The sequence below is a fragment of the Thalassophryne amazonica genome, chromosome 5 (assembly GCF_902500255.1).
Source record: "Thalassophryne amazonica chromosome 5, fThaAma1.1, whole genome shotgun sequence".
Taxonomy (NCBI): Eukaryota; Metazoa; Chordata; class Actinopteri; order Batrachoidiformes; family Batrachoididae; genus Thalassophryne; species Thalassophryne amazonica.
This window is the reverse complement of record NC_047107.1, coordinates 8,020,653-8,036,672: the sequence shown is the minus strand read 5'-3', so window position 1 is coordinate 8,036,672 and position 16,020 is coordinate 8,020,653. Positions and strand designations below refer to the sequence as shown.

The following is a 16,020-nucleotide window of genomic DNA, read 5'->3' as shown; positions in this document are numbered from 1 at the left end:
ATGGGAGCACGAAAAAAAAGTGAGACTGGGCTGCATTTAACCACATACAGCAACACATCCAGGTACAGGTACTATCAAAATAAATATAAAAATAGCTAAGCTATCAAATTTACATGAATTTACAATTCATGGTGATTTATTTAATTAATTTAAAGCCTGATTTCTGCTTCTGCAGCTCTGTAACTCCATGTCATGTGACAGTTTTAAAGTTCTCCATTGCTGGATTATGTTTTATTATGGATTAATTTGTCCCTCAACAAGCTTTTCTTTCTACAATTATCACGTCCAATTCAAAGGTAAACTGTACAATTTCCTCTTTTTCCGACTCCATGTTGTAAAGTTGTGGACTTTTCTGCTAAACGTATGTGATTCTGAAATGTAATCAGTGTGCGCACTACAAAAACTATTAAAATGTGATGGGAGACAAAGGAATGATAGCAGAAAAGTGTCAAATCACAGCCTTTTGTGTCTGATTTAACATGTGCACGTCAGGCTGCGGGTTCGAGTCTGAGCATGGTGAGAAAAAAATAAAGGGCCTGTTTTTTAATCAGGGAAATGACTCCAATTCCACATGCGAGGGGTTTTGATGGAAATACATTGTGATCGGATGGGACATTTTATCCGATGTGAATAAAAAATCCATTTTGCAAAATCCGTTATATCTGGTGTACATGAAGACCAATACAAAAACATTGGGACTGCAAATATCCAGTTTATACGATGACTGTTTAGGTGAATTTTACTGTACATGGGACTGAACAATAAATTTACCTCGCAAAGCTTTGATGATAATCCCACACAGCTGATTTTATTTTCTAAAAATTTTGTTGTGTTCAGATCTGAAGGGAATCTGTACATCTTGAAGCCCTTGTTGTGTCTATTTGTGCATCCAAACACAGAACAACCCGGCATTTTCAGCGAATAAATAAATAAAATAGCTGGATTTACAAGCAGACAGATTAACAGCAAACACTATTTTGGCCACAAAATGGAACCAGAAGTCACATGACCATTTTTTTTCGACTCGTCATGTCGCTACTCTCTGAATAAAGGGACTCTTGTGTGCCCGTTAGCATTAACTTAGAAACGCTGGCTGCAGACAACGGATATTGGACCGTGGTTAGGCAGAGGAAGTCACATAGGGCTTGGTGCCCGGTTGAAGGACCTGCATCACACCTGCTACAGCAAACTGTGATCCGGTTTTCTGCGGTTCTCCGGTTTTCATTTTCTCTAACTCCTAGCCAATCTAATTTTTATATAAAAAAGTAATAAAAACTGCTATAAACAACAAAGGTACTTACACCACAGGAGGGCACTTCTGTCGGTTGTTGTCTCAGCAGGAGGCTGTTCAGGCTTTGAAGCGTCCTCGGTGATCAGAATGCCATTGTGGTAGTAGTAGATACTCGCTCCTTGGTATTTGTCGTTGGTCAGAGCTGCTATGAGGAAACAAAACCTGCTGTTCTTATGACATTTGTTAAGATCTTGGAAATCTCGTGCTTTTTCTCTCATTCTGGTGAACACTTCATCTGAGAAGAACCACTGGTCCTGACCGCCTGGACTAACGTCCACTGCACCTAATTCCAGTGAAGATGAGTAGTTGGCCAACGCTTTGATGTAGGGATCTTCACATTCCACAGAAGTAAAGACAAAGCAGAAGGCATCTTCCACACCTGGTGCCAGAACACGTCGATCCAGTTCAGACTTATCTGAGACAATCTGTATTCCGTCCATCATGTCCACACAGGACCTGATGACGTTGATCTCTCTTTCCATGCACTCCATCCACCTGCTGAGCTTCTCGTTGTTGAATGGTGATGAGTGTCTGTCTTCAAAGAGTTCTTCCAACTCACTTTCATCTTGGTTGCCCTCCTTAATGGGCGGACTTTTCTTTGCGATGTCTTGTTGGAGTGCAGATGTGTATTCATTACACAGCTGTTGGAAATTTAGCAACTTTTTCTGAATCTGTGGAAGCTGTTGGACCACTTTGTCATCCAGAGAAGCATTGCATCTCATTTTTAGTTGATGCAAGTCTTCGAGAGCATTCTCTGCTTTTCCTGCTAATCTAGCACTGATCTTTGCCACCACCTGAGGAGCCTGGAAATCTAAAGTCTTCAGGGGCATCAGCCAGACCATCACTGGAACAGTATTCTCTCCATTTGGTCCCAGCAGCTTTGGAAGATCCATGTAGGTCTTTACAGCATCAACGAAGGTTGAAGGGTTAACTTCAAGGACAAAGTCACCAAAGAACTTGCAGGAGAATTGATCAGTCAGGGCTTTTTCCTGGTCTGTCAGCTTGATATCAACTTTTCCTTCGATTTGAAATGATGGAATCTTCTTTATCACGGCTTCCATGTGGCCCTGTATGTCCTGAACACTGCTGTCCTCAGACTTTTTACTGTCAAACACAAAGAAAGCTTGTGCCCCATAAACAATGCCTGAGACTACATGTGTTGCCAAACTTTGCTCAATTTGACCTATTTGTTCCTTCGTCTTGGCGTCCAGAGGAGCCAGGAACACTTCTTTGAACTTGGTGGTAGCTTTGTACTGAAGCGTGACTCTGCTCTGATGATGGGAATGTTTCTTGTCATTCAGGTACTTGGCAGATCCTCCGACTTCAATCAGTCCACCGAGGAAACTGGCCTTTAGGGAAGCATCGACATCAAGGAGAGTCGACTTTTCCGCGATTGAATCAGATGTAGAAATTTCAAATGAGCTGCTGGGCTGAGGCCTCTCAGCTGTGTTCTCCTGTCGAGTTTCAGCATCCCACAATGTGACGCCTACAAAAACGAGAAACATCACAAACCTCTTACAATAAGAAGACCAACGACTCAAGAACGGGTCCTGAGTTAGTACATGTAGACCTTTGATGGTGAAACACGAAAACCTGTTGACGGAGGACAGACGTATGTTGTAGCATCATTTCTGGGTCAAGGATGAGCTGAGAAAATTTTGGTGGAGAGTCAAATCTTTGTAAATTTATATAAGATGTTTTTTTCTCTTTGTAACAGAGCAGCCCAAAGACATCAAAGAACTGAACTACTGAATTGATTGTCTACTAAAAAACAAACAATAACAACAGCAACAACAACAAAGAACACAAACTAAATTGTTAAATTATAATTGTGACACAAGGCCGTCTGTTCTTTCTTATGTTTCCAATCTGTGGCACCAGAACAGGAACCACATGGTAATGCTAAAGAACCAGATGCATATGGAAAATACATCAGGTTTGTGAAAATGGTACATCTTGCTGTAATGATGACCCTTAAGCCCCGGTCACAACCCACCGTGCGTTTTTTTTTCGCCGTACGTTTTCTGCGGATGCCACGGCCACTACGTTTTTGTGAAAACATACGGAGGCAGTAGCAAGAGGAGGGAGGGAGTACGTTCAACGCACGTCTCTAGGAGTGTAACGATAAAGAGAGTTGACAATAAAGCAGTGTGTGTGTGTGGGGTCGCTTTTCTTTTTTATGAGCGGGACCGGAGCGGCAGGTGTTTTTCGCCGTTGGCGATGCATGAGCATGTCCAGCCTGCAGCGGTCAGTTGCACGAGTGTTTACTTGCCTCGAAAAGTTACAGCTAGTTAACAGACTGAAGCTGTGGAGTGTGTGTTGCTGACGTTTGGAAATAAAGTCCAAGTTCAAGTGAGAAGCTGCGTTGTGCATGCAAGTCTGTCGGCCACCATAGTATGTGGTGAGTGCCGTAATCCGTACTGCCTACGTACAGATTTGGTTAATTCAATAGTAATTGAATGAAAATTTGCCGCTTTGAATCCATACTGAGGCGGTACTCACAACGTGCGTCATCTGTACTGCTGGTGAATCCGCAGCCTGACCGCAGCAAAAGTTCTGCATGCACTAAAACCTCTACGGCGTGTCTGCATGTGTCTGCGTGCTCCTAAATTTGTACTGAGGTAGTACTTACGACGTATGGATCTCCAAATTTAGCCCACGTTTTTGCAAGTAGACTGCACGCACGTGCAAGTACGGCGGGTTGTGACCACGGCTTTACTGTGTCCTCAGATTGGAATGCACCCCCTCTTTGAATGAAAGTTGCTTAAAGTTGGTCACCCAGTTGAGACCAGAGGATCCTTAGTTCAAACTCCATTCAGGCCAAAAAAAAAAATCACTGAGGCCTTTGGGCAAGGTCCTTAATTCCAGTGGTGGACACAGTTCCACTAATCCGCTAATTATCGAAGATAATGTTTTCATTATCAGATTAGTTTATCAGATAACTTTGAAAACCATCATCGGACCAATTATCTTCCGATAAGTTTCGGTCCGATCATTTTTAGACCGCTAATATTTTTACAGACACAGTTCTATCCATTGCAAACAGAGAAGAGCTGGTTCCAGAAGAAACCGCTCTATCCTCTGCAGGCAAAAGAAAACTGGTCATAGAAAGGAAAAAAAAAACTAATTTCTTTTGACCCCATACTGATATGCTGGCAATATCACCCAAGTCATCTAGAGGCATAGAGTTTTAACTTATGGTTAGAAGTTATTTAAATTAACGTCACATCTGAAGTTTTATAAAGTGAAAATATCAGATACAGTGGTTCCTCGCTATAACGCGGTTCACCTTTCGTGGCCTCGCTGTTTCGCTGATTTTTTTTAGTCCAATTTTGCATGCTTTTTTTTTACAGCGCATTGTGTTCCGCGGCCTCATCAAGCAGCCGGTCACGACACCGCGAAGGGAGAGCACGCGCATTGTGTTCTGTGTGTCTGTTTATAAGAATCTTCTCGCCCAGAAGAAAAAAGAGCGCCAACAACTACCCATAACTGTGTTCTACACTCGGAAAAAGACACCTGCAGCGAGGTGTGAGTCAGTGGAAAAAGACGTGACAGCGCAGCGGTGCTGGGACAAAGAGGCGTGATCAGAGGAACTGTGAATTACTGGTCAGTCACTATTAATAATTTCTTATGTGTCCAACCTCGTACGTTGAACGTTAAAATTAAATTTGTTAGTTCTAAAAGCCATCATAATTATTTATAGGAAAACGTTCTATTTTTATTTCTCAAACAAATGTTTCGGCCTGAAAACAGGTTGGCCTTATTTTTCTACTCAGGTTTCTACTCAACTTTGAGAGTGTTTACACACGAGAGAAAAGTGAGAAAATGTTCATGCCTGATTGAGAAAAGTGTATAAAGTGTGTAGTGAGGGGTTTTACAGCTTTAAAACGTCTATAATAATTGTAAAAAATAACGCTGGCCACTTTGCGGATTTCGCCTATCGTGGGCTATTTTTAGAACATAACTCCCGCGATAAACGAGGGACCACTGTATATGTTTTAGTTTTAAAGTAATGCACTAATTTTGAAGGTTTCAGTGTAGACATGGTGTGGGCGCAGTGCATTATGGGTAAAAGTTCACAACAGAAGAAATGCATTTGAGACGCTCTGATCAGGCTCCACACGGACAACAGCAATAAACTCTTTGTATATTGTGCCTAAAACTCTTGTGAATATATTCTCTGGGTTTATAGACGTTGTTATTGTGTTTGTTTTATGTAAAAATGCCAGAAGAAGCCCAGGTTGCTTTTCCAAAAACCAAAATTGTGATTCAGGCTGTGCGATATAACCAGCGTCAAAATGCATAGAACACTGCCATCTATTGATGACAGGTTATATCACAGTGTTGTCGAATACAGGATTTTAAAATTATTTGTAGGTTTCCAAAAACTGAGAGACCCAACACTTGGAGATAAAAAATCATAGATCTGACAGGTTTAGTTGTACAGTGTGTGGTGTCAGCCACATGGTAAAAACAACACACACAAATAGATTTCACACACGAACATTCCCAGGTCAGACACCTTGCTTTCTGATTGGCTGCATGTCACATTTAGCTCCTCACGTCCTTTTTAACACACCACACACAGCAGGAATATCTGATAAGATTATATTTAGTGTCATCACGATTGTTGGGGTGTCCTTAAGATTGACAGAAGTGGAAGATCGGGTCCGATATCGGCCTAATTATCTTCCCATGTGAACCAGTCTTGATGTTATGACACCTCACGGAGTGAATGATTGATTTGTTATAACACCGTACCGAGCCGCTAACCGATCAGATGTTATGACCCCTCACGGAGCAACTGATTGATCTGTTATAACACCGCACCGAGCCGCTAACCGATCGGATGTTATGACGCCTCACGGAGCGACTGATTGATGCGTTATGACACTGCACCGAACATGTTTTCACTATTATTTGATTTCTTTGTGCGACTGACATCGTTATTCAAGCATTCAAACCGTAATTCCTATCACCACACAACTCCATCCACACAAAAGAAAGCTTTTTGACAGTTCTTGTTATTGAAAGAAACCTTGTCTCCCTAACCAGATAGAGTTGTGATGTCTTCACGCATGTGCTTAGGCGCTGTCTAGCGGGATCTTGAAAATTAATTTCTTTTTTTATACAAATGAAAAACAAAATTACATATTTTACAAAAGCACATTCATTTGTAAACACCAACACATGTTACATTGATTCACTTGTGTTGGTTTTTACATACAATGAAATGAATCAATATGAGCGGAGGCTTAGTTTACCCATAATCCCCGTTGGGATCTGTGTGTTAAAATCTTCAGAATTAGTGCATTATTTTAAAATTAACAGATATGTGTTATATGTCACTTTGTACATTTTAAGAGTTTACATTAATGTAGTTATTCTATCCGGAATAATTTTATTTTTAAAGCAAAACCATTGTTATGTGGGCCGCTGAAGAGGAGGTACTGCTGGCCCACCACCAGATGGCGCCCTGCCATGCTGGCACCTTTTGGCCCTTAGAGGGCGCACGGGCCTGTTGGCCTCCTTGGGCACCACCAGGTGCACTCTGTTGGCTGCTTGTCATCATCATCATCACCCATAAAAGCCTGGGAAGGACACCATAACTCTGCCGAGTTATCAGCTTACCACACAGGTAAACCTACTCAGCCGTTTTGTGCCGCACGCACATTCATTGCTACTGAAGTCTTTGCAGTTGTGATTTATATACTTGCAGCTTGTAGCCGGGTTTGTGGGAAGTTTGGAGCAGTTGGCATCTCCACTCCTCACTTCTTACTTGCTAAGTATAACAATTGACACTGCACATTCTCAAGTTTTCCTCTGCACTCTGGGAGTATTTGGATTTATTCCTTCAGGAGGATTACTGAGTTTTGCTGACTGTTTGCTGGGTGTACACACACCCACCTAATCTGTTTTTTGCTCCTGCTAGCAGTACCGGTCTAACAGCCTCAAGCGGTGGGCACCTGGGGTACCAGGACTTGCCGGCTCTGGTGTATTGCAGGCCTCCGGCTGGCGGTGGGACTTCGTGGGTTCTGGCTCTTCTCTGGATAGGCATCTCCTACCCTCGGGCGTGCCCACGTGTCACCATTTTGTTATTAATTGGTCTCAGCATATTCATAACCTGTTTGCACTTTTGCATAATAAATTGTTATTTATTGGAACTCCTACTGACCGCTCATTTAACGTGGGTCCGTGCATTCACTTTCTCAACAGGATAACTCGGCCACGTCATGATCTCCGAGGGGCGTTTACCACCTAATGACCGATCAATGGAAGTGCAAGGTGTGCAGGATCCACCAGGAGCATCGCTGGGTGAGCTGCGACACATTCTGTCTAACCTCACTGCTCGGTTGGATTTATTAACTGAGCAGGACACTCACCTCAGCCGTTGGATGGAGGCTCTCACCGTGCAGGTAGACACGCGTGCGTCAGGCACGGCTGCAGCCGCTCCCCCTCCAGTGGATCTGCCGCCAAACAGAGTTAATCCAGTGGTCGTTCAGAGGTCCCCCCCCCTCATCGCCTGAAGCTTACATAAGTCCCCCGGAACCGGACGGTGGTTGTGTTGAAACGTGCGCGGACTTTCTGATGCAGTGCGCGCTCGTTTTTTCACAACGGCCCGTTATGTACGCGTCAGAGCACAGCTGGGTGGCTTACGTGATTAACTTACTTTGGGGCAGAGCACGCGCCTGGGCTATGGCGCTCTGGGAATGAGATTCACGGGTCCTCTCTACTTATACTGAGTTTATAAGGGAGTTTCGACTGGTCTTCCATCATCCCAATAGAGGCGAGGCCTCTTCTAATATGCTGCTGCCAGTGAGACAGGGACGACGGAGGGCAGCTGATTATGCAATTGACTTCCGCATCGCGGCAGCGAGGTCCGGTTGGAATTTAGTCTCACTCCGCGCCACCTTTGTAAATGGGCTGTCTCCGGCCCTAAAGGAGCATCTGGTGGCTAAGGATCAGCCGCGGGATTTAGATGGGCTTATCAATCTAGTTATTCATCTTGACAATCAGTTAGAGGAATACAAGCGGGAGCGAGATGAAGGGCGTGGCCAGGTGCGCGCCGTCCCTCTCCCCGCTCCAAAGCCGGAGCTTTCCGTGTAGCACCAGCTCCCCCTGCTGACGAAGCTATGGACACGAGTAGGGTGAAAATGAAAGTAAAACAAAGGAGGCTGGCACGTGAAGAGCGTGTTTACTGTGGCTCAAATGAGCATGTGCAGAATAAGGGGCCCCAGGCGGTTAAACACCAAAGCTCAACCTTAGAGACTGGGCTAAGAGTGAGCCATACAAACCACACGGGTGTCCCACGCAAATGCACATGACTCCCAGTCACAATCCTCTGTGGGGATTTAACCCTTACCACTCCAGCACTGATTGACACAGGATCGGAAGGGAACCTACTGGATAGTAGGTGGGCTAAGGCTGTAGGGCTCCTTCTGGTGGCCGTTCCTTCACCATTAAAGGTGTGGGCGCTAGATGGCACCCTACTAGCAGAAATCACACACCAGACACAGCCTTTAACCTTAGTTGTCTCTGGGAATCACAGGGAGGAGATTGTGTTCTTTGTATCACCTTCTACCTCCAGGATAATTTTGGGCTTTCTATGGATGGTAAAGCACAATCCCCGGATTGATTGGCCGTCTGGGGTTGTGGCTCAATGGAGCGAAACCTGCCACCGGGAGTGTTTAAGATCCTCGGTGCCACCTGGTGATGAAGTTAAAGAGGAGGCCAGAGCCCCCCCCCCCCCCCCAATCTCACGGAGGTGCCGGCTGAGTATCATGACCTTGCTGACGTCTTCAGCAAGGATCTGGCACTCACCCTGCCCCCGCATCGACTGTATGATTGTGCCATTGATTTGGTTCCAGGTGCTGAGTATCCATCCAGACTGTACAACCTCTCACGTCCTGACCGCGAATCAATGGAGACCTACATCCGGGACTCATTAGCTGCCGGGCTAATCCGAAATTCTTCACCCCTGTTAGGTGCAGGTTTCTTTTTTGTGGGCAAGAAGGATGGCGGTCTCCGTCCATGCATTGATTATAGAACGAGATCACGGTTCGCAACCGATACCCGTTATCGCTATTGGATTCAGTGTTCACGCCCCTGCATGGAGCCAAAATTTTCACAAAACTGGATCTTAGGAATGCTTACCATCTGGTTCGGATACGGAAGGGAGACGAATGGAAGACGGCATTTAACACCCCCTTAGGGCACTTTGAGTACCTGGTCATGCCGTTCGGCCTCACCAATGCCCCCGCGATGTTTCAGGCTTTGGTTAATGACGTTTTGCGGGATTTCCTGCACCAATTCATCTTTGTATATCTAGACGATATCCTCATTTTCTCCCAGGACTCTGAGACTCATGTCAAGCATGTCCGTCAGGTCCTTCAGCGGTTATTGGAGAACTGGCTGTTTGTGAAGGCAGAGAAGTGTGAGTTCCATCGCACTTGTTTGTCCCTCCTGGGGTTTATTATCTCCTCCAACTCCGTCGCACCTGATCCAGCTAAGGTAGCTGCGGTGAGAGATTGGCCCCGACCGGTAAATCATAGGAAGCTGCAACAGTTCCTAGGGTTCGCCAATTTTTTACAGGAGGTTCATTAAGGGCTATAGTCAGGTAGTTAGTCCCCTTACAGCCCTGACCTACACCAAAGTCCCCTTCACCTGGTCGGATCGGTGCGAAGCCGCGTTTAGGGAGTTGAAATACGGGTTTTCGACTGCACCAGTTCTGGTGCAGCCCGATCCTAGTCACCAGTTTATCGTTGAAGTGGATGCCTCTGACTCAGGGATAGGAGCCGTGTTGTCCCAGAGCAGGGAGTCCAATAGCGTTCTCTACCCCTGTGCTTACTTCTCCCGCAGGTTAACCCCCGCTGAACAGAACTATGACATTGGCAATCGGGAACTCCTGGCTGTGAAAGAGGCCCTTGAGGAGTGGAGACATCTGTTGGAGGGAGCTGTGGTCCCATTTGTGGTTCTCACTGACCACCGGAACCTGGAATATATCCAGACCGCTAAGCGGCTGAACCCCAGGCATGCCGATGGTCACTATTTTTTGGATGCTTCAACTTCAAAATCACCTACCGCCCAGGGACCAAGAACATCCAGTCTGACGCCCTGTCCCGGGTGCACGAAGAGAAAGTTGGCGCAAGGCTGTTGGACCCACCAGACACCATCTTACCGGAGTCCACTATCGTCGCAACCCTCACATGGGACGTGGAGGGAGTGGTTAGGGAGGCCCTGACGTGAAACCCAGATCCTGGAGGTGGACCATCCAACAGACTGTACATGCCACCAGACGCTCGGACTGCCGTGTTGGACTTCTGTCACGGTTCCAAGCTCTCCTGCCATCCGGGGGTGCAAAGGACCATGGCAGTGGTCCGGCAGCGGTTCTGGTGGCCATCAGTCAAAGCCGACACCAGGGGCTACATCCGGGCATGCACCACCTGCGCCAGGGGCAAGGCTTCCCACCAGCCGGAGAAGGGGCTCCTCCAACCGTTACCTGTGCCTCGTCGCCCCTGGTCCCACATCGGAGTGGACTTCGTCACGGGTCTTCCTGCGTCCCATGGTAAAACGGTCATCATGACGATAGTGGACCGGTTCTCGAAGGCGGCCCACTTTGTGGTCCTCCCGAAGCTCCCAACAGCCCAGGAGGCTGCAGACCTCCTGGTCTACCACATCGTGCGTCTGCATGGTATCCCGACAGACATAAATCAGACTGTGGTCCTCAGTTCTCCTTGCAGGTCTGGAGGAGTTTCTGTAAGGAGCTGGGGGCCACGGTGAGCCTGTCGTCCGGGTACCACCCACAAACAAATGGTCAAGCAGTGCGGGCTAACCAGGACCGGAGCAAGCCTTAAGGTGTGTCACATCAGTGCACCCGACGGCCTGGAGTCAACACCTGGCCTGGATCGAGTATGCACACAACAGCCAAGTGTCGTCCTCTACCGGCCTCTCCCCGTTCGAGGTCTGCTTGGGGTATCAACCCCCGTTGTTTCCAGCTGTCGAGGGAGAGGTCGAGGTGCCCTCGGTCCAGACCCACCTCAGGACATGCCGTCTGGTGTGGAAGAAAGCCCGCTTTGCTCTCTTGAAGGTCCGGACGCGGGCTAAGGACCATGCGGACCGCCGACGAGCCCCGGCCCCAGCTTATCAGCCCGGGCAGGAGGTTTGGCTTTCTACTACCTCTGCAGACGGATTCACCAAAGCTAACTGACCATTACATTGGACCATTTAAAATAGTCTAGGTGATCAGCCCTGCTGCAGTAATACTGCTACTTCCGGCATTGCTAAAGATTCACCGTGTTTTTCATGTCTCCCGGATCAAACCAAACCACACGTTAGACCTCTGTACCCCTGGACCAGCGCCACCTCCTGCCCGGGTCATCGATGGAGAACCAGCTTGGACCATCAAAAAACTCCTTGATGTTCGTTGGAGGGGCCGGGGTTACCAATATCTGGTACACTGGGAGGGGTATGGCCCAGAGGAATGCTCCTGGGTGAAGAGGAGCTTCATTTTGGATCCCGCCCTCCTGGCGGATTTCTACAGAGAGCACCCAGACAAGCCGGGTCGGGCGCCAGGAGGCACCCATAGGGGGGGGGGGGGGGGGGGGGGGGGGGTCCTGTTATGTGGGCCGCTGAAGAGGAGGTACTGCTGGCCCACCACCAGATGGCGCCCTGCCATGCTGGCACTTTTTGGCCCTTAGAGGGCGCACGGGCCTGTTGGCCTCCTTGGGCACCACCAGGTGCGCTCTGTTGGCTGTCAGCTGCTTGTCATCATCATCATCACCCATAAAAGCCTGGGAAGGACACCATAACTCTACCACGTTATCAGCTTACCACACAGGAAAACCTACTCAGCCGTTTTGTGCCGCACGCACATTCATTGCTACTGAAGTTATTGCAGTTGTGATTTTTATACTTGCAGCTTGTAGCCGGGTTTGTGGGAAGTTTGGAGGAGTTGGCGTCTCCACTCCTCACTTCTTACTTGCTAAGTATAACAACTGACACTGCACGCTCTCAAGTTTTCGTCTGCACTCTGGGAGTATTTGGATTTATTCCTTCAGGAGGATTACTGAGTTTTGCTGACTGTTTGCTGGGTGTACACACACCCACCTAATCTGTTTTTTGCTCCTGCCAGCAATACCGGTCCGACAGCCTCGAGCGGTGGCCACCTGGGGTACCAGGACTTGGCGGCTCTGGTGTATTGCAGGCCTCCGGCTGGCGGTGGGACTTCGTTGGTTCCGTCTCCTACCCTCGTGCCTGCCCACGTGTCACCATTTTGTTATTAATTGGTCTCAGCATATTCATAACCTGTTTGCACTTTTGCATAATAAATAGTTATTTATTGGAACTCCTATTGACCGCTCATTTACGCCCCCTAACATGGGTCCGTGCATTCACTTTCTCAACAACCATAATTCAAACCTGCTTTCCATTTCAAGACCTCTGCCTCATCGCGGGACCACTGTATCCTGTCAGAATAAATGACGCTTTCCTACAGCAGGGGGCAGAGTGCACAAAGACAAGCTCTGGCTGTTTGGGTTTGTGATTGCTGTTGGTTCTATTAGAAGCTTTGGCAGTATCTAAACTCAAAATCAGTGTCTTAGTAGCTGAGAGCGTATGGGAGGTAAAATTGAAAGTTATTGATTATCTGTAGCTTCCGATAAATTTTTAGGCAGTTTAGCGTTAAAAAAGATAACTTATCAGTTAGCGGATTACCAGTTACCAAAGCTAACTTTTTGGTTAGCTGTGCCCACCACTGCTTAATTCTGGGTTGCTCTTGGTGTGTAGTGAATGCCTTGCATGGCAGCACCCTGACATCGGTGTGGGAAAGGGTGAATGTGAGGCATCAATGTAAAGCGCATTGAGCTTCTGATGCAGATGGAAAAGCATTAGATAAATGTAGCTCATTTACCCTAAATTAATTCTGTGACTACAACACATCATAAAAAGCAAAAAAAAAAAAAAAAGAAGCAAAAAAAAAAGAGTTTTAACGTGTTGCTCATTGGTTCTGCATCTTACTCATTATGAGGTCATCAGTGTGCGCTGGGAGTCATCACATGACAGTGATGTCAGTTTGAGAGTTGCGCAAAAGCAGATGTGGCACTAAAACTGGTTTTGTGTGATTTATTTATGATGAAATCAGACGTTTTATTGAAACATATGGAGGGACGGGCATTCTGTTGTGTGGGCCGCCAGAAGAGGAGGTACTGCTGGCCCACCACCAGAGGGTGCCCTGCCTGAAGTGCGGGCTTCAGGCACGAGAGGGCGCTGCCATCACGGACACAGCCGGGGGTGACAGCTGTCACTCATTATCTCATGACAGCTGTCACCCATCTACACTTCATCATACTACTCCATAAAACCCGGACGTCATCTCCACCTCATTGCCGAGATATCATCTACCTGTGAAGGTATATATATATATACGAGGGCTGTCAGTAAAGTTACGGTCCTTTTTATTTTTTTCAAAAACTATATGGATTTCATTCATATGTTTTTACGTCAGACATGCTTGAACCCTCGTGCGCATGCGTGAGTTTTCCCACGCCTGTCGGTGACGTCATTCGCCTGTGAGCACTCCTTGTGGGAGGAGTCGTCCAGCCCCTCGTCGGAATTCCTTTGTCTGAGAAGTTGCTGAGAGACTGGCGCTTTGTTTGCTCAAAATTTTTTCTAAACCTGTGAGACACATCGAAGTGGACACGGTTCGAAAAATTAAGCTGGTTTTCAGTGAAAATTTTAACGACTGATGAGAGATTTTGAGGTGATTCTGTCGCTTTAAGGACTTTTCACGGTGCGAGACGTCGTGCAGCGCTCTCAGGCAGCGTCATCAGCCTGTTCAAGCTGAAAACCTCCACATTTCAGGCTCTATTGATCCAGGACGTCGTGAGAGAACAGAGAAGTTTCAGAAGAAGTCGGTTTCAGCATTTATCCGGATATTCCACTGTTAGAGGAGATTTTTTTAATGAAAGACGTGCGGATGGGTCCGCGCGTCGGGACGCAGCCGCCGCGACGCTCCGCCACAGGAAAAACACCTCTGTTGAAAGCCTTAAGGACAAGTTGGAACATGTCCTGCCTGTTAAACAATTTCTCATATACTCACTCCACTGAAAGCCATCAAAAGCCGCCTGGATTTTACAAATGGTTATCAACACGGAGGTGTTTTTCCTGTGCCGCCGCACCGCGTCGGCTGCGTCCCGACGCGCGGATCCGTCCGCACGTCTTTCATTAAAAAAATCTCCTTTAACAGTGGAATATCCGGATAAAATGCTGAAACCGACTTCTTCTGAAACTTCTCTGTTCTCTCACGACGTCCTGGATCAATAGAGCCTGAAATGTGGAGGTTTTCAGCTTTAACAGGCTGATGACGGCGCCTGAGAGCGCTGCACGACGTCTCGCACCGTGAAAAGTCCTTAAAGCGACAGAATCACCTCAAAATCTCTCATCAGCTGTTAAAATTTTCACTGAAAACCAGCTTAATTTTTCGAACCGTGTCCACTTCGATGTGTCTCACAGGTTTAGAAAAAATTTTGATCAAACAAAGCGCCAGTCTCTCAGCAACTTCTCAGACAAAGGAATTCCGACGAGGGGCTGGACGACTCCTCCCACAAGGAGTGCTCACAGGCGAATGACGTCACCGACAGGCGTGGAAAAACTCACGCATGCGCACGAGGGTTCAAGCATGTCTGACGTAAAAACATATGAATGAAATCCATATAGTTTTTGAAAAAAATAAAAAGGACCGTTACTTTATTGACAGCCCTCATATATATATATATATATATATATATATATATACTATCCTCAGCCAGAAGCTAATTGTGTCTTAGTCTGAATTCATTTTGCAGCTGCTTTCCTGTGGAGTGCCTTATCAGTGAGGTTGGTGTAATCAGCGACGGCTTCGCTTCACACCCCAGCCAGATAAGTGTTGAGACAGGAGCTGCACGAGTGTGTGTGAGAGGTGGAGGTGGAATCTCTACCATTGTTGTTACTGGGTGTACACACACCCACTTCTTATTGTTTCTGCTCCTCGCCAGCAGTACCAGATCCGACATTCGGAGACGGTGGCCACCTGGGGACTCGGGACTTGGCGGCTCCAGTATTCTCCAGGTTCGGTGGCGGAGGAAATTGTGTGGTTCTGGTTCTTCTCAGGACGGACGTCTTCTATCCTCGAGAGTGCCCACACATCACCGTTGTGGATTGACTGTTTGCAAAATTCTGTATTCCTCTGTATTGTGGTTGTGCTCATTCACAACAGTAAAGTGTTCATATTCGACTCTTTCATTGTCCATTCATTTACGCCCCCTGTTGTGGGTCCGTGTCACTACACTTTCTCAACACATTCTGTAAGTCCCTTCCCCTGCTCGGGGTCACCACAGCAAATCCAAGGTGGATCTGCATGTTGAATTGGCACAGGTTTTACACCGGATGCCACTTCCTGATGTAACTCCACATTACATGGAGAAATGAGCCAGGAGTGGGGTTTGAACCGGGAACCTTCCACACTGAAACCAAGTGCACTAACCACTTGGCCACCAGAGGTGGGCATGCTGATGAATGTAATATTGGCCATGCATTTGTGCATCCGTCTGCTCCCTCTTCAGGCGGAATTTCGAGTGCGGTAGATTATCTTCAGTAATCAGCTTTGTAACCAGTAATCTCACATTAAATCAACAATGAATTTTCAGTTTATTTTTTCACACGTATGTTAACACGGAGGTCAACATTACAATGAA

The 16,020-nt window shown here is 46.9% G+C and overlaps 1 protein-coding gene across 2 annotated transcripts in view; it reads right to left on the bottom strand.

Annotated features, from left to right (window-relative positions):
* Positions 1-16,020, bottom strand: part of LOC117510085 (stonustoxin subunit alpha-like) — a 79,740-nt gene that overhangs the window by 27,553 nt on the left and 36,167 nt on the right. For both annotated transcript variants that reach the window (XM_034169701.1, XM_034169700.1), the window contains exon 3: positions 1,302-2,777. In XM_034169701.1, coding sequence (XP_034025592.1) covers positions 1,302-2,777 — 1,476 coding nt within the window. The remainder of the gene's footprint in view (positions 1-1,301; positions 2,778-16,020) is intronic.